At 39.6% G+C, this 18,893-nt stretch overlaps 1 protein-coding gene across 6 annotated transcripts in view; it reads left to right on the forward strand.

Moving 5' to 3' along the window:
• The window catches only part of NLGN3 (neuroligin 3), a 190,036-nt gene extending 176,970 nt beyond the window's left edge, over window positions 1–13,066 (forward strand). For 4 of the 6 annotated variants that reach the window (XM_069747286.1, XM_069747289.1, XM_069747288.1 and 1 more), the window contains 5 exons: window positions 1,025–1,084; window positions 2,220–2,369; window positions 7,738–7,923; window positions 9,396–10,185; window positions 10,553–13,066. In XM_069747286.1, the coding sequence (XP_069603387.1) occupies window positions 1,025–1,084; window positions 2,220–2,369; window positions 7,738–7,923; window positions 9,396–10,185; window positions 10,553–11,399 (2,033 nt within the window). In that variant the 3' untranslated portion in view covers window positions 11,400–13,066. The remainder of the gene's footprint in view (window positions 1–1,024; window positions 1,085–2,219; window positions 2,370–7,737; window positions 7,924–9,395; window positions 10,186–10,552) is intronic. The other 2 variants (XM_069747291.1, XM_069747290.1) reach the window with 1 other exon arrangement.
• The last annotated feature ends 5,827 nt before the right edge of the window (window positions 13,067–18,893 follow it).

Genomic DNA, 18,893 nt, shown 5'->3' on the forward strand with positions numbered 1-18,893 from the left:
GTAAGACTGGTGTGGAAGAACTTGACTGTTCCGCAGAGAGTCTTGACCTCAACTCCATCAAACGCCGTTGGGATTACATAGATTGGAGATTACAAGCCTTCACCTCTCATCATAAAAATTTCCAAAGACACTCTCCAAAATCTTTTATAAAATATTCCCAGAAGAATGACACTGTTATAGCTGCAAAGGGGGCTGGACGGGTAACTCCATATTAATGTATTTAGAATGGGATATGGTAAAAGCTCCTGTAGGTGTAATGTGTTGATGCAACAATACTTTTGTCCATATTATGTACATACATGCACTGTATATGTTTCTGAGAAAGGGAACAGTTGCATTTTAGTTGCATTTTAATGTATATTATTGCTTATAATTGATTAACAGGGTCTAGGTGTGTTACATACAAATAGTATTACTAGACCACGAAGGACGGGCAGTGCCACTACACCATTAACACATGACACCATTATTTTCTGTACCTCCGTGGCACCCCATACACACAGATGTATAAAAGTCGTTCCAGGATAGAACCCCTACTGATCTTCAGTCATAAAATTAATCCTATGCGCTTTTCAGAAAAAGAATACAACCGTACTACTTTTTGCCATGTCTGATTTCTGAAGCTATTAAACCAAGTAGGATATGTTAAAAAGCACATAAGAGATATTGTCACTTCAGGCAGAAGCCATATTGAATAGTGCAGCCAGGAGTTAGCACATTTCACCTATTTTACACTATGTTGAATAATCTGTTTTAAAGACATCAAGTTGTTATTGGAAAAGTAATTACTTGATATCGTTAAAAGTATTGACCTGTTCCCCAAAAATGCCGTTTTGTAGTTTTGTGCAGAACCCAGAGTATTGCAGTGTTAGTGTGACCCTTCTTTGTACACGAACCCCTGCATTGTGAGAGCTGTCCTCCAACCCCAGGGTAAGAGCTCATATTCTTTACGCTCTAGACCTGTTATCTCTTGAATTCTCTTGTTTGTTTCTATTTGTTCGGCTCGGTCTCCTGCTCTGCTCAGGACCCAGCGCTAAGAAACAGGGGGAAGAGGTATCGGATAATGACGAAGACGAGGAAGGAGGTATTTGCTGGCTGAGGCTGATGCATGGAACTTGTCATCCTCATACCTTCCTTCCATCACTCCTTCCCTCCTTCCATCCATTAGAAAATATGTCAACAGGGTATTCATGTACTTTTATGCACTGCTCATCTCTTAAATCTCACATCTTCCCCAATTCCTCCATGACTCCCAGTTTCTATTTTTACCGAGTCCATTTGTCAAGTCAGATTTGCACCTGTTCTTTCTAGCGTTTTTTTTTCTGGTCCATTTAGGAATGTTCTTTCCTTTGGTTAGCTTTAGGGTTATTAACATGCTAGTTAGCGCACTGAAGCATAGGTTACAATGGCCAAAGCATTGGGTGGGGGCCGTAAGGTGTCTCGGGTGGATACCGCGTATGCAGCACTCTGTTTGCAGAGCTGGCGATGAATAGGTCTAGAGGTAGACAGTAAATTACACCTATGATCCTCGCCTTTTCTTTTCCGTTCATTGTCAATTCCCAAATCATTATTTTTGGGTTGCAATCCCTATGAGTGAGGAGTAGGATTATTACATTTTTGGGTTATTTCTCATTGCTGTATTTAACCCTCTCTGCTCCTTTCTTGTAAGCCTTACATATACCTTCTTTAGATTGAGCTGAGGCGGCACATTCGCCCTCTGCAGAAAAGTGCTTTTCTCTTGTCTGTTCATGTTACTATATCCATATACTTTGCTTGATGTCCATGACTTTCTCCTGGAAATAGGGCAGCGCCATGTTTCTTGCTGGGGAATTCATTTCACAACCTTGTGATCTTCTTTCACAGGACTGTGCGTATTCCCATAAGCTGCTGTCAATCTCACAATGGAGATATCTCACGCTCACAGTCCTGAGAAAGTGCTTGTCTAGTCTTTGGCATGAAATGCATGCTTTCTTGCTTCTGCATTCAATGCTGTGGAAGGCGATGGTAGAGCTACAGGGGGCTATTCCCGGTGTGTGTTGAATTGGCCGTCTTTACTTCATTCCCCTTATTGTGTTTTGTCTATTGTATGTGAACTTCTTGAGGCACCTTGATTGTTCCTTGGTTCCTCGTATGAAAGCTAACCTGACCTAGGAGATTTTTTTTTTCTTCTAACTCAGTAACTTGTTCAGGATCCATTATTTTTATTTCTCCCTTTGCAGATATTCGGGACACAGGTGCCAAACCAGTCATGGTGTACATCCACGGAGGGTCCTACATGGAGGGCAGCGGCAATATGATTGATGGAAGTGTACTGGCCAGCTATGGCACCGTCATAGTCATCACCTTAAACTATCGTGTGGGAGTTCTGGGTTGGTGACTATTTATCTCATCTTCACTCCCTCTCTGTATTTTTTTCACCTTCTCTGTACCTTCTTTCCAAATATGCCTTTAGCTTTATGCATATGTAGTTGTTGAATAAAATGCAGTAATTAATAAGTCCATTTATTGTCATCCTCAGGGCACCATCAAAGATAATGGGTTTCTTGAAGCATTTAATATTAAAATTATGAGTTAGTAATGGGGAGCTCATTTCATTAATTTACTGCCCTTCCCCCCCCCCCCCCCCCTTAGCTTTTTCATTACTTCCCTCCCTTGTTTTTCCAAATTAAGATTTATTTTTTCTTACTTATTCAACATGTTAGGTGCCCTGGTGTCAAGTTGTTATTCTGTAATGTACGGCAGAAGGCTTGCAGTGTAGTGCGCAATGTCTAATTATGTGTTTTATCCTGGATACCCTGCTGTAAAAGTAATGACGGCCCATATTACCTCCAGGCTACCAATACGTCTCAGCTGTACAAGGGTGGCTATATGTTTATTTTCCATCAAGCATTTCTTACTTTTCATCAAAAATTGTGTATAAGTTGCCATTTCGGTACCAATTTTCCTACTGCCAGAGGAGTCTGCGTGATGGGGGAGGCAGATGTCTTAGACAGCAGGACTCCCTATAGAGATGGCAGACATGGTTTATTACTATCTCTACCTTCCCGATTGCTTATTATACAACAATACCGGCTTTATTAGTCCCTGTGATCGCAGGATAAATCTTGTGATCCTTGACTAGCCAGCAGGAGCCCAGCAGCCTTCATAGGTGATAAGTTGTGATTCTATCTACAGAATCGGTGATAAATGGCTGATTGCTGGGGTCTAAATGATGGAGACTCCACCGTTCAGAAAAAAAAGGGGTCCTTTGTACCGAGTTTGAATGGCGCAGCAGTGGCACTTCATTTAAGGACTATCGGATTCATTTTAACAGAGATGCCTGACTTTAGTTCTCAGGATAGAAACTTGTAAAATGAGTGTATTTGGCCACACTGCTTCCAAATATCGCAAACCTCTTTAATTCAAACAATTTGTACGTTGAAAGATGCATTTCAGGGTCGTACAGAACTCTTCACCAGGACAATTTATCAAGCAAATAATATGATATAAAATTTTGCCAAAATAGGAGACCACCGGGATGACTTGTCTGGTACTCTACCCTCCAATAAATAGACAATAAATAATTTATTCGTTGATAAGTTACATTTATCGTTCTGGTATTACCTAATTACTATGGTTAGGTGCTATACTGGGAACCTTGTTATATGTAGGAGCAATATTAAGTGGTTTAAAAGGCTCTATAGGGTAATAACAGATTCATTTACATTCAGTTACTCAAGAATTAGTTTTCCATTAATATCCAGAACATCTCTCTTTTCTTCAACGTGTCAAAACAGTTGTAAGTATTGTCCATGGATCCAGGTAATTGAGGTCACTGGTAAGAGTATCAAAGTTGTTGCTATGTGTGAAGATGTTGTGTCTCAAGAGACCATGCCTTTTGAATTCTTTAACATTAGACCTATGTTTAGGCGGCTGTGCAGTGCTTGTTTGGTACGTCCAGTATTATTTCCCACGCTCACAATTCACTAGATACGCCACGTAGCTGGACTAGCCGTTTTGGTGGAATTTGATATTCGAGGATTCTTCTGTTGTAGATGATTTAAAAGTGTTTTTTGATGATTCTTCTTCTTAGAAGATGAACATTATTTGCTCTTTTACAGATGTAGCATACTACACTACCGGTATATATACTAGTTGTCCTAAATAATAACATAACGAGTACATTTTCCTAGTGTCACGTAAGCACTTATTTGTCCTTTACTTTACCACCTCATTTTCGTGGATAGTAATCCACATTACTTCATAGCATCCAGCTAGAATACAGTCTTGCGATTGACAACATTAGGATTAGATGTGCCCTGTATTCCCCCATTTGTGGGCTAAATATGTATCAACTCCATACCACACAATCCATAGCTGTATCTGTTCGATGACTTCCATGGTGGTATTGCTTAGGTAATCAGGCAAAAATTCTCCTAATACTCTCAGAAAATACACACTTATTTATGGGTTGTATTTTAATATGACTTCATGTACGTACTTACCGGACATGAGAGGAACAAGGCGTCAGAGTTTCCTTCAGACTGTTTAGAAGAGAATATAGATCCCACATAGTGCTATCAATGAGCTTAGTAGCTACCACATATATCCCGGGTTCCCGCAGAGATCGCACGCCTTTCTAGGCTCTTTGACACTCGTAGGCTTCTGTAGTTGCTAAAATTTGCTATGTCAGACAAATCTTTGATTTATGTTTCCATGCATTCATAATGTCATCATCCATCCACTGGTGGAAATATTTTAAGTGGTCACCCTTGGTAGTCTGTTATTACCCTATAGAGCCTTTTTAACCATGTAATATTGCTCCTAAATATACTGAGGCTACTGGTATGGTATCAAGACATAGTAAATAGGTAAGACCTGCAAGATAAATGCTTTTATCCATAAGATAGTTGTATTTTATGAATATATGGTTTATATATTAATTTTCTCAAATTTTTTTTTGGGGGGGGTGGGTGACATCCTGTCATACATCATCCTGGTGGTGTGCTATTTTGGCTTAATTTTTAAGATATTGTTGTTACTTATTGCCTCATAATTTGAATGATAAATTGCCCTGATGAAGGGGTCTGTTAAAATGTGTTATATAATTGTTATATCTCACTAAACAAATATTTTGAATTAAGGAAGAAGTAATTTTTACTGCCCATGGGAAAAAAACTCTTGTTTCTATCTTATTCTAACTGCGGAGCGGAGTGGATCTCAGGAGAGGACTAACACCGCCAGCTTCTGTTGGAAGCTGATCAACGTGTTGTGTCCTCTACACAATACCAGAAGGGAAATGGAAAGGGGTTGAGGGAGATCCACATAAACTCTTGATTTCATGATAAAGGTCTTTTCCCACTAACAAACCTCATTTTAATCAATGGATTTTGGAATAATAATTTCCACAATTGGATATGTTTAAATCAAATGTCCCTGTGCTGAGATAATCTTATAAATGTGCCCCTGCTGTGTACTGTGTAATGGCTGTGTCTGACTGTGCAATAACATGGTCTGATCCTACCACAGCCAAACAGAACTAAAACCAGTGTAAATCTGGATTCTCTGTAATCACACAGACCCAAAGAATAAAGTCGTCTAATCAATTATCCATCATGAGGAATTGCGTAAAAAATAAATTAAACCAATTCTTCACTCGCTGTTGGTTTTTTCATTCAGCCTCCCAAAGATTGCAGTAAGGCTGGGCTCACATTTATCCTGCGCTCTGTGCTGAGCACTTACACCTGCGTTCCCGTGTAAATTTCTGAAATATGTGATTCAGACAGAACTAGTAGTACACAGGCTCTGGAAAAGCGCTATAGCTTCTGGTCCCCCAAAATAAATCCCCTTAATTTGTTGGTCCCAAATCCAAATGCTCCTCTCCCTTCTGAGCCCCACATTGTGCCCAAACCACCGTTAGCACAGATGTTTGGATTTCTGTAGTGATGAAATCCCTCTTAATTTACAGGTGCGTGTCTCCAGAAATATGAGCTGGGCACAATGTATGGACACTACACCTGCAGAGTTGCAATTTTCATTTAGCAATATTCACTGCTACTTGTTTTTGGAAAACACCCATGGAGTCAAAATAGTCTCTACATCTGTAGATAAATTTGCAGATTCTACGATAATTTGTTCTGCAAGAGTCAAATAACGCTCCTTCCCTCCAAAGCCTCGCCGTGTGGCTAAGCAGTATTGTACAACCACATATAGAGTATTGCCACGTTTAGCAGAAATTGTGTGACACATTTTGGTGCCATTTTTACCCATGTCTCCATGTGACAATGTAAAATCTGGGGCTAAAACAACATTTTTGTGTGAAAAATGTAATTATTTTTTATTCCCTGCCCAATTTTGTAAGTTTCTATGACACACCCGTCAATACGATCACTGCATCCCTAGATTAATTCATTGAGAGGTGAAGTTTGTAAAGTGACATCACTTATGGAGGGTGTTTGCTGTTCTGGCACATCAGGGACTCTGCCAATGTGAACATGGCACTCTTGAATCATTTGAGAAAACTCTGCACTACAATTGGCGCTCCTTCTGAGCTTTGCCTGGTGCCTTAAAAGTAATTTTCGACCACATATGAGGTATTGGAGTACTCAGGAGAAAATGGACCACAAAATATTTTATGCAATTTCACCTATTATTCCTTTTGAAAATTGAAAACTTGAGGCCAAAGTAACATTTTAGTATAAAAAAATGGTAATTTTCCATTGACTGATCCCAATGTTATGCAATTCTATGAATCACTTGAGGGTTAAAAATGCTCACTACACCGCTAGATGAATTCCCCAAGAAGTGTAGTTTCCAAAATGGTGTCACTTGTGGGGGTTTCTGCTGTTTTGGCATGTCAAGGGCATTCGTAATCTGTTCCAGGCAAAATTGCCCTCCAGTATTCAATTAGCGCTCCATCCCTTCCAAGCCCTGCTCTGCGCCCAAACAGTAGTTTTCCTCCACATGCAGGGTATCGGCGTACTTAAAAATTGCATAATATATTTTGGGGTCCATTTTCTCTTTTTACCCTTGTGAAAAAAAATTTGGGGCTAAAAGTAAAATTTTTGTGAAAAAAAAAAAGTAAAATGTTCATTTTTTTCCTTCCACGTTGAATTAATTCCTATAAAGCACCTGATGGGTTAAAAAGCACCTGAAGGGTTAATAAACTTCTTGAATGCGGTTTTGAGGACTTTGGCTGGTGCAGTTTTTAGAATGGTGTCACATTTGGGTTTGTCCTGTCATATAGACCTTCACCCCCCCCACCCCCCCAAAAAAAAAAAAGTAATGTCAATGTGATGTGGTCCCCAAAAAATGGTTTTATAAATATTGTTGGAAAAATGTGAAATTGCTGATCAACTTTTGACCCAACCTTTGAATTTTTTTCTAACTTCCTAAGAAAAAAAATGCATGCTTCAAAAATTGTGCTGATGTAAAGTAGACATGTTGAAAAAAATTTTTGTTAACTTTTTTTGTGTGACATAACTCTGGTTTAAGGCATAAAAATAAAAACTTTGATGGGAGTGCTTTTTGAATGTATGGTCACGTGCAGCAGATTTGTGGCAGAAGTTTGAGAAATGAAGAATCTGTCAGATGTAGCTAAATGAGGTTTGTAAGAATCATATAACATACACAGTTAATATATATATATATATGTATGTACACACACACTAGTGTTTTTACTGCAAATTGTCTTAACGTATAACTGCTTAACACAAAACTGCAAAAGTATTACTAACCACAATGCACTTATCTTCATAGGGTTCTTAAGTACTGGCGATCAAGCAGCTAAAGGAAATTATGGACTTCTTGATCAAATTCAGGCTCTTCGTTGGGTTAGCGAAAATGTGGCATTTTTTGGAGGTGACCCTCGCAGGATCACGGTGTTTGGCTCTGGCATTGGAGCCTCTTGCGTCAGTCTCCTCACCCTTTCTCATCACTCTGAAGGTATATTGAATTTGCAGTGATGTCCTGACATTATAGCAGGATTGTCGTGTGATCGTTCCTTAGTAGAATAATGTCTTTCTGTGTCTGTATTTACTCCATGAACACCATTCAGTAACCATCACACTTTGCCATTGTTTCATGATTACACGGTGTAACTCCATGTCTGTATGTCTGTTCCACAACATTGAAGGTCTTTGGATCACCTGACATTATTCCATGATTCCATCACCAGATGCCTCTGTTTGGGCCAACTGTTAAGGTACTGAAATAACCGAAAAAAAGAGCACCCTTATATTTAACATTCTATGTTCGTTACCCTGAAAATCCTTCTGTTTACTTTCATTGTTACATTACTTTCATTCTGTTATATTCTTCCATTGTATTTTCCTTTTCTCGTGCCCCCCAATGGCCTTAAAGGGATTGAACAGGATTAGAAAATCATGGTTGCTTTCATCTAGTAACAGTGCCACTCATATCCATGAGTTATATCTAGCATTGTAGCTCAGCTTTATTGACGTGAATGTGGTTGAGGTGCAATACCAAACGTAGTATGGGGACAAGTTTCTGTAAAGCTACCACAACCCTTGTAGAGGAACACACACAAAGCAAAATTAGCAGGGACACAAATGCACCAACCTCTTGGCTCCTGAAGCGCTAGGCATAACACGATGCATCGGTTTTGCTTGGAGGATTTTCTTCTATATTTATAATTGTGACTTCTCTATGAAATGTATTAGGCCTTCCGTGAATATATCAGCACCTGCAGAATCATGTTTCCCCTTTGCCTCGTTAATTTTATGGCAGTCTGTCATTTGGAAACTATTACCTGACTACTGGCTGTGGTAAAGATGCCGCCTACAGACTAATCAGATTAGGAAAGTCACAGTTTCTCATTCCTCCTTGTGTGAAACGCAGTGTTGTTCCTATGTATATATAGAATAATTGCCAGAAAGAAATTCCCTATGGGCTAGTGAAGTATAGTTCCAAAGTGGAGATACAGTTTACGTTGAATTTGGTTTGTGATAAAGTGGTTTATATTTGAATGCAATCTTCCTGCTATCAGCAATATCATACCATCCATTTTTAACCTTTGTTCTCCCTTACTTTCCAACTTGCTCTCTTCCTCTTCTCTGATTCCATTCATTTTTCTCTATCTCCCCTTTTTAGAAAGATCCCCTTGTGCTGTGTTTCTTCCCTGGCACACACTGAGACCAGCTGGGCAGGAAGTTGGGCTGCAGATCTTTCTCTCTGTGTCCGTCTTTCTGCCTCACAGTGTCTGATGCTGAGATGAAAACCAGAAGCACCCACTTCTAAGGCAGTACTGCATGTTGTATGGTGCTGAGGTTCTATCCGTAATTGTATATGGGTATAGAGGTGTACCTCTTCAAAGAAAGTCAAAAACTACAACTTTTGAATGGAAATTGTTAAATTAGGTACAACCGGTTTCATGCGGTTTTCTGCTTTCTTGACAGGTCTGTTCCAGAGAGCTATCATACAGAGCGGCTCAGCTCTCTCCAGCTGGGCAGTTAATTACCAGCCCGTTAAGTATACGCGATTGCTTGCAGAAAAAGTGGGTTGTAATGTGCTAGACACTGTCGACATGGTTGATTGTCTTCGTCAGAAAAATGCCAAAGAGTTGGTGGAGCAAGATATTCAACCAGCCCGGTATCATGTAGCATTTGGTCCAGTTATCGATGGAGACGTCATTCCAGATGATCCTGAGATTCTCATGGAGCAAGGAGAATTTCTCAACTATGATATAATGCTAGGAGTGAACCAAGGAGAAGGCCTCAAGTTTGTGGAAAATGTGGTAGATGCAGAAGATGGTGTTTCTGGGAGTGATTTTGATTACTCCGTTTCAAATTTTGTGGATAACTTGTATGGATACCCAGAAGGGAAAGACACACTTCGAGAGACCATCAAGTTCATGTACACAGATTGGGCAGACAGAGACAATCCCGTGACTCGTCGAAAAACATTAGTTGCTTTGTTCACTGACCACCAGTGGGTGGAGCCGTCAGTGGTAACAGCCGATTTACATGCTCGATATGGCTCGCCAACTTATTTTTATGCCTTTTATCATCACTGCCAGAGCCTGATGAAGCCTATATGGTCTGATGCAGCCCATGGCGATGAGGTGCCCTATGTATTTGGTGTCCCCATGGTGGGTCCAACAGATTTGTTTCCCTGCAATTTTTCCAAGAATGATGTGATGTTAAGCGCTGTGGTCATGACCTACTGGACTAACTTTGCCAAAACTGGGTAAGTAAATGGCGCAGCAGTTTTTCATTCTTTAACAGATAATGATGTGCAGTTTGCAAAAGTGTATCAAATGGATTAAAACCAAAGGAAGATTTATATGACCAACAACTATTACAACTATTTTTTAATAATTGTCCTCCAGTGTTTTTAATTTATCATCATGAAATATAGCTATTGGCTCCAGGGAGCACTTGGAGGTTTCCATAACAGGTGGCAGGCCTAATAGCAGTCTAATTCACATGTCTTTAAGTGGTTTTATATCATGATATAGGAACAAAATTTGCGGCTAAGCTTTATTTCTTCACGTTCTGGACACATTTTTATAAAAAAGATTTATCCATTTACATGTCTTAATTTTCTTTTCCAGTGACCCCAACAAGCCTGTCCCACAAGATACCAAGTTCATCCACACAAAAGCAAACCGTTTTGAGACTATGGCATGGTCGAAATACAAGCCACAGGATCAACTTTATCTACACATTGGTCTAAAACCACGTGAACGTGATCACTACCGTGCGACCAAAGTGGCATTTTGGAAACACCTGGTTCCCCACTTATACAATCTCCATGATATGTTTCATTATACTTCGACTACCACCAAGGTGCCACCATCTGACACTACTCAGAATTCACATATAACCCGTCGACCCAAGGTTTGGGATACTAAACGACCAGCTGTTTCTCCCACACTTAATGGTCCAGCATCCAAATGGAACCCAGACCTGGACCCGGTGGACCCAGTTGTGATACAGGATCCAAGGGACTATTCTACTGAACTTAGTGTTACTATTGCAGTTGGAGCCTCTCTGTTGTTTCTTAATGTGCTGGCTTTTGCTGCACTGTACTACCGTAATGATAAACGTCGTCAAGACACACAACGACAGCCTAGTCCACAGCGTGCCTCAGCCACGCGGGATCCAACACACAGCCCTGTACCTCCTGAGGAACTCAATTCTCTTCAGATAAATGCTGGACACCCTGATTGTGAGGGAGGAGGGGTCTCCGGCCATGATAATCTGCGTATGGCCACTCTTCCTGACTACACACTTACTTTACGTCGTTCTCCAGACGATATTCCACTCATGACACCTAACACCATCACCATGATTCCAAATTCTCTGGTGGGACTGCAAAGCCTTCATCCATACAACACCTTTTCTGCAGGCTTCAACAGCACTGGCCTACCCCATTCACACTCAACCACTAGAGTATAGCACCCCATCATGTTGCACTTCCTCCTTGCCTGGACAATACATCTATATAAAGTGTCAGAGGCAAGGGAGAAGTGGCAGAAATGACACATTCCATACCCCCAAAGAGGAAGGGGGACCGGTGTTGGGCTCTGCTTCTATGATGATGATGGTGGTGTAAAGGGTCTGTTCAGCCAAGACCCATCAAGAACACACGTCTTCTGCGCTCTTGTATTGTAAAGTGCTTTTACCATTGTGAAGGCACATAGAGAGTTACGGAAGCTTAGCTGAGGAAAGGATATGACCTTACAGATAATGGTCTGCAACTAAGAATATGTATAAGGAGGAGCAGGAGATTGTGAGTGAAGAAGAGGCAGGAGGAAGACAAGCCTAATTTTCTTACCCCATCCTAGAAATCAATGCCATCTAGGTGTACAATAAAGCTATACTGGCTTGGAAACTGGAACTACAGTGTAGATAAGCTGCTGCTGCTGCAGAAGAAATGTCTTCTTTACTCTCCAAAGTACGATGTAAATCAAATTTTTCAAAATAAAATGTTTTCAAAGAAAGACTAAAGAAAATACAATTACGGTAGTTACAAAATTAAAACAAATTAAAAAATATGCTCATTGACTTAATTTTCTTACCTCCCTCAGCGATATCCCAAATGTGTGCCAAATTCTTATACCAGCTGTGGAATGGGGTGGAAGTCACTTCAATTTCTATACTACCTTAATCCTCCCAGTGCCAAATATAGAAAGCCAGCCATCTTTAAAAGATTGCAATTATTGGCCTCTACTCCCAGCGTAGGCAGTCTCTCTAGTAATCATTGAACTTCAAGTCCTAGTAACTGCATCTAGTCATTAGCTGTGTAGGTTACAGATGTCTAGCCACTGAATGAAACCCTTTGGGATTGGTATACTGACTTTTTCTAATTTTCGAGAAAAGTGTGCCAACTTTCCAACTTTTTCTTCAGTGGGAGCTCCAGTGAGACATATTAGTTTGGTCAGATAGCCTGTCTTTCTGAGTTTGGGTAAATACTCTAAGAAGAGACTTATTTTGTTATTCTCTTTATTACCTTTTATTCATAGATGTGAATGGGGATGAGATGTGTACAAAATATTGTCTGTTTGGGTTTCGACTCTTGGAGTTAGAGCTTTGAGCATAATATGTACCAGAGATCTTAAAATGTCGGGTGTATACATTAATTGACGTGGCAGCAGACACCTTATAATATTTTTACATAAAAATATGTATTTCATACACAAAGTTTCCCACCTCTGCCTTCTTGGGTATGTTTGTAAATGGGTGTAGAACAAATTGTTTGTGCATGTATGTGGGTATATGTATGAGTATATACCTGTGTATGTGTGCGTATATATGTATATACACATATATATATAGAAGCATACACAGGAACACTAACAAACTGTTGTACATATGAATACTCACATAGATGTTTGCTCCCCCTCCCACTTCTTCTTCCAAATGGGATCCGACGCCTTTTCAGCTTTTCTACCATTTGCCATGATTTTTGGACATGGGTTTTGTGACATGGAGGGACGCCATGGGTTCAAGTGACAGTTTTGTGACACAGAGGGGCACCTGGGGTCAGTATTTATAGAATGTATTTATACTGTATCACAGGAGAGTAGAAAACGTATTCCAAATAAAGAAAACTCATATTTTTAGATACTGGTCAATTATTTGTTACTTGTGTAAATGCGGAACTTTAGTGAAGAATTCTAACAATCAATGAAGATATGAAAAGTTCAGCATGTTTCACAGACATTTGTAGAAGCAGTGCATGGTCACCTGGGTTGGCATAGGCCACCATACATCTTCCTTCGTGCAAAGATTTTTCAGCTTTTTTTTTTTTTTTGAGCTTACAAAAAACATTGTCATTTTTAAATATTTTTGTAGTTTTTAATTTTCAGAAGTTTTTTTTTATACACAAATGCATTTTTTTGTGTCCAGTAGAGAAGCCTATGGGAAAATTCCTCGACACGTTATCTTCATCTGCTACTTTAACATGGCCAACATAGGCTTAAGCTGCAGCCTGGAAAGCTCTATATCTGAGCAATGGAGTCGTTCAAGTAAGTGAAACTGTAAGGCTACATTCCTACGTTGAGTTTTTGATGAGTATTTTTTACGCTGTGTATTTTTGAGAAACCTACCGTATTTAATGGTTGTGGAAAATCTGCAACATCAAAAGCTCAACTTGGGAACATAGCCTAAGGGTGTAAACCTGGCATTAAGATGCATATTCCAGGGGTAAGGGGAACAGGCATAGCCTGCAAAGTGCACATTGTGTGACATGAAATGAGATGTGACCTGCAAATGGTGAATTTATACGCACTGAATAATTCTGCAGCTCGTGCCACACGCCTGCTTCTCCCAGCAAAACATTTCTAGAAGTATGGAAAAAAGTATTCACCTATGAAAACCACACTGTGAACTTTCTGCTTTTTTTATATATCCGCATTCCATCCCTTATCTCAGATACTTCATGGATGGAGCCGCCCTGTCCTAATCTACTTTTGGAATTATTCTGTGGCTGACCATGACTGATAGGTAGACCTCATGTTCCTTGAAATTGAAAGTGACGTCATTTTATTAACAGATTAATCAAGACAGGAGGACATCATTTGGAGCATCAAACAGGATAATGGATACAGTCTTGGAATTCCCAATCTGTTTATCTGATCCCAACAGTTCCTTGCACTGCAGCAATAGTACAGCTTGGACCATACTCCAAATATTTTCATAGAAAGTGCCAAAATGAAGTGGATCATATAACATTACAAACTGGGGTTGTATAATGCCTGCTAATATTGGTTGTCACCAGTGATGAGCGAGTGTACTCGTTGCTCGGGTTTTCCTGAGCACGCTCGGGTGACCTCTGAGTATTTGTTAGTGTTCGGAGATTTAGTTTTCATCGCCTCAGCTGAATGATTTACAGCTATTCGCCAGGCTGAGTACATGTGGGGGTTGCCTGGTTGCTAGGGAATCCCCACATGTAATCAAGCTGGCTAACAGATGTAAATCATTCAGCTGAGGTGATGAAAACTAAATCTCCGAGCAGTCATAAATGCTCGAAGACCATCCGAGCGTGCTCAGAAAAACCCGAGCAACGAGTACACTCGCTCATCACTAGTTGTCACTCTATATCTTTATCAGGTTCAGAAGTGTCTGAGTAGAAGATGAAAGGAGTTATTATACTTGAAGTTTTGCTGTACTCCCTGGACCATTGTACAAAGTTTGACCTGCCTTGATGATCCCGTTCCTGGTTAATTGACTTCTGAGGCGGCCCTTTGTATGCCATGCCTGCTCTCCACTACTCACAGCACATCAGATTCTGTTTTTTTTTCTGGATAAGCTGATTTTCATATTTTATTTCTAGAAACTGCACCACTCTTGTGTACAGGCAGTGTTTGCTATTGCAGCTCGGCCATATCCAATTGAATTCGACTGAACTGCAATATCAAAGTCTATAGACAAGACTGGCGCTGGAATATGTTGGTACTATAGAAATGAAAATTATTTGTAAGGAAAGAAACTATTTTATTTATCTCATGTAAACCCTTTAAGATGTCAAAGTCGTTGTCCTGGGGACTCTTTACTCTTACAAAGACATTTATCTTCAGTGAACATATCGTTTCTAATGTGGAAAGATGAGACATAGAGCGTCTGCAACTGTTTGTTAAAAATCTTATACATTACCATTTAAAAATAAATCATGAAATTAAACATTTTTTATCCCTAAATACAACCTACCAGCAATCCAATCTGCTGCATTACTCACTACTTTCCTACCCTCCAATGCAGGGAACAAAACACCCCGCTCACTTACTTTACTCCACCACTTCTCCCAATACTTTCTTCTCCTCATATCTTTACTAACTCCCTCAAAGAGTAACTGACGGTTTAATTTTTATGTCATAACTCAATAATACAACTGAAATTCTGTTTCTCTCCCTGGACTCAACTTTCACTCTCAATTCATGGGAAAAATCTGCATTCAGTGAAGACAGATATTCGCATAACAGAGAGGAAGATGGCATTTGGCTATTAAAATTCTATGGAGAGAGTAGCTGGAGGCACACAGACCTTTTACTGCAAGTGACATTTTACTTTCACCCTGAAGTCTATTTTCACCTTCCTGACCAGGACAATTTTACAATTGCAGTGTCACTTTTATGTAGTTATAACTCTGAAACCCTTCAAAGGATCCCACTGATTCTGAGACTGTTTCTCATGACATATTGGACTCGATAATAGTGGTTAAATGTGTTCGATATGGCTTGCATTTATTTGTGAAAATATTGGAAATGTGGGGAAAGTTTAGCAATTTTCAAACTTTTAATTTTTATGCCATCAAACCACAGTTATGTCGCAAAAAATAGCTAATAGATAACTTTTCCCACATGTCTACTTTACAGCAGCACAATTTTTGACACATAATTTTTTTCCCGTTAGGAAATTAGAAGGGTTAAAAGTTGACCAGCTATTTCTAATTTTTTCAACAAAATGTACAAAACCATTTTTTTGGGACCACATCACAATTGAAGTGACTTTGAGGGGTCTATATGACAGAAAATACCCAGACGTGACACCATTCTAAAAACTGCACCCCTCAAGGTGCTAAAAATCACATTCAAGAAGTTTATTAACCCTTCAGGTGCTTTACATCAACTGAAGCAATGTGGAAGGTAAAAATGAACATTAACTTTTTTTCACCAAAATTTTATTTTAGCCTATGATGTGCCTAAACAGCCCCACCCACACACACACACAAATTGCCCCATTTTTGGGTAGACCCCCCAAGGAATTTAGCTAGATGTGACGAGCACCTTGAACCCACTGGTGCTTTGCAGAATTTTACGTTAATCTGAGGTGCGAGAACAGCAGAACCACTCATAAATGATCCTATTTAGTAAACTGCACCTGTCTATTAATTTATCTAGGGGTTAAGTAATATTGACATGAGTGTGTTGCAAAATGTTATACCATTGGGCAGTAAAGAAAAAATATACATTTTTACCACCAAAATGTAGTTTTAGCCCCAGATTTTACATTTTCACACTGGGAAATGAGTAAAAATGGCACCAAAATTTGTCCCACAATTTCTGCTGAACTTGGCCATACCCCATATGTGGCTGTACAGTACTGCTTATCCACAGGGCAAGACTGATGAGGTGTAGTTTGTAAAATGGGGCAATTTATGGGCGGTCCTGCTGTTCTGGCACCTCAGGGGCTCTACCAATGTCACATGGCACACTCAAACCAGTCCAGCAAAATCCCAACTCCAATATGACGAATCTTTAATTTTGAGCTTTGCAGTGTACCTCCAAAGTAGTTTTTGACCACATATTGGGTATCGATGTACTCAGGAGAAATTGCACAACAAATTTTCGGGTCCACTTTCTCCTGCTATCCATGTGAAAATGAAAAAAATGGGCGCTAAAACAACATATTTGTGGGAAAATGTTTTTTTTTTTTTCATTTTCACAGATTAATGTTGTTAATTCTGAGAAGCGCCTGTGGGTTCAAGGTGCTTACCACACCTATAGATAAATTCTTCAAGGAATCTAGTTTCCAAAATGGGGTCACTTGTGGAGGGTTTCCCTGTTTAGGAATAGCAGGCTCTACAAACACAAAACATTTCATCAAAATCTATGTTACAAAATTTTTTTGATCTATTTTCTCCTGTTACCCTTATGAAAATAAAAAAAAAATGGGAGTAAAGAAAAAAAAATTTGAAAAAAGTTAAATGTTAATTTTTACCTTCCACATTGCTTCAATTCCTATGAAGCACCGGAAGGGTTAATAAATTTATTGAATGTGGTTTTGAGCACCATGAGGGGATCCGTTTTTAGAATGATGTCACTCTGGGGAATTTTCTGTCATATAGCTCTCAAAGTCAATTCAAATGTGATGTAATCCCTAAAAAAATAAATAAATGATTTTGTAAATTTTGTTGAAAAATTAGAAATCGCTGGTCAACGTTTAACGCTACTAACTTCCTAACTCACCAAAAAAATGTTTTGAAAATTGTGCTGATGTAAAGTCGACATGTGGGAAATGTTATTTATTAACTATTTTGTGTGACAGACCTCTGGTTTAAGGGCATAAAATGTAAAAGTTTGAAATTTGCCAAATTTCCAATATTTTCACAAATAAACTCAATTCATATAGAACAAATTTTACCACTAACATGAAGTACAATATGTTACAAAAAAAGTCTTCAAATTACTGAGATCCATTGAAGCGTCCCAGAGTTATTACCTCATAAAGTGACACTGGTCAGAATTGTAAAAGTTGGCCTAGTGAGGAAGGTAAGAACAGACTGGTGGTTAAAGATTTAAACTACTACATGCGTTGTTACCATATGTGATGCAAAGGTAAGATGTTTGATGCATTTACCAAAATTCTTTCCCATAATTATTTGAAATGCTCCTTATTCTTTTACAATGTGCAATAGAAAACAAAGTTTATTGTGGTACCATGTTAGCCAGAAAACTCTATGTAAATACTTTTGTGCCAAAAGTATTCTAAAGTGATTCCCTTATTGATTGATTTATCGTGCCTTTAAATATTCGATTCTGTGCGCTGCCTACTATATATATATATATATATATATACACTGCTCAAAAATATAAAGGGAACACTTGAACAACAGAATATAACTCCAAGTAAATCAAACTTCTGTCAAATCAAACTGTCCACTTAGGAAGCAACTCTGTTTGACAATCAATTTTACATGCTGTTGTGCAAATGGAATAGACAACTGATGGAAATGATTGGCAATTATCAAGACACACTCAATAAAGGAGTGGTTCTGCAGTTGGGGACCACAGACCACATGACAGTACCAATGCTTTCTGGCTGATATTTTGGTCACTTTTGAATGTTGGTTGAGCTTTCACACTCGTGGTATCATAAGACGGGCTCTACAACCCACACAAGTGGCTCAGGTAGTGCAGCTCATCCAGGATGGCACATCAATACGAGCTGTGGCAAGATTTTCTGTGTCTGTCAACGTAGTGTTCAGAGGCTGGGGCGCTACCAGGAGATAGGCCAGTACACCAGGAGATGTGAAGGGGGCTGTAGGAGGGCAACAACCCAGCAGCAGGACCGCTACCTCAGCCTTTGTGCAAGGAGGAACAGGAGGAGCACTGCCAGAGCCCTGCAAAATGACCTCCAGCAGGCCACAAATGTGCATGTATCTGCACAAATGGTTAGAAACCAACTCCATGAGGATGGTCTGAGTGCCTGATGTCCACAAATGGGGGTTGTGCTCACAGCCCAACACCGTGCAGGACGCTTGGCATTTGCCACAGAACAGGATTGGCAAATTCGCCACTGGGGCCCTGTGCTCTTCACCGATAAAAGCAGGTTCACACTGAGCACATGTGACAGATGTGACAGTCTGGAGACGCAATGGAGAGCGATCTGCCTGCAACATCCTTCAGCATGACCGGTTTGGCAGTGGGTTAGTAATGATGTGGGGTGGCA

The sequence above is a fragment of the Ranitomeya imitator genome, chromosome 2 (assembly GCF_032444005.1).
Source record: "Ranitomeya imitator isolate aRanImi1 chromosome 2, aRanImi1.pri, whole genome shotgun sequence".
In the NCBI taxonomy this organism is placed as follows: Eukaryota; Metazoa; Chordata; class Amphibia; order Anura; family Dendrobatidae; genus Ranitomeya; species Ranitomeya imitator.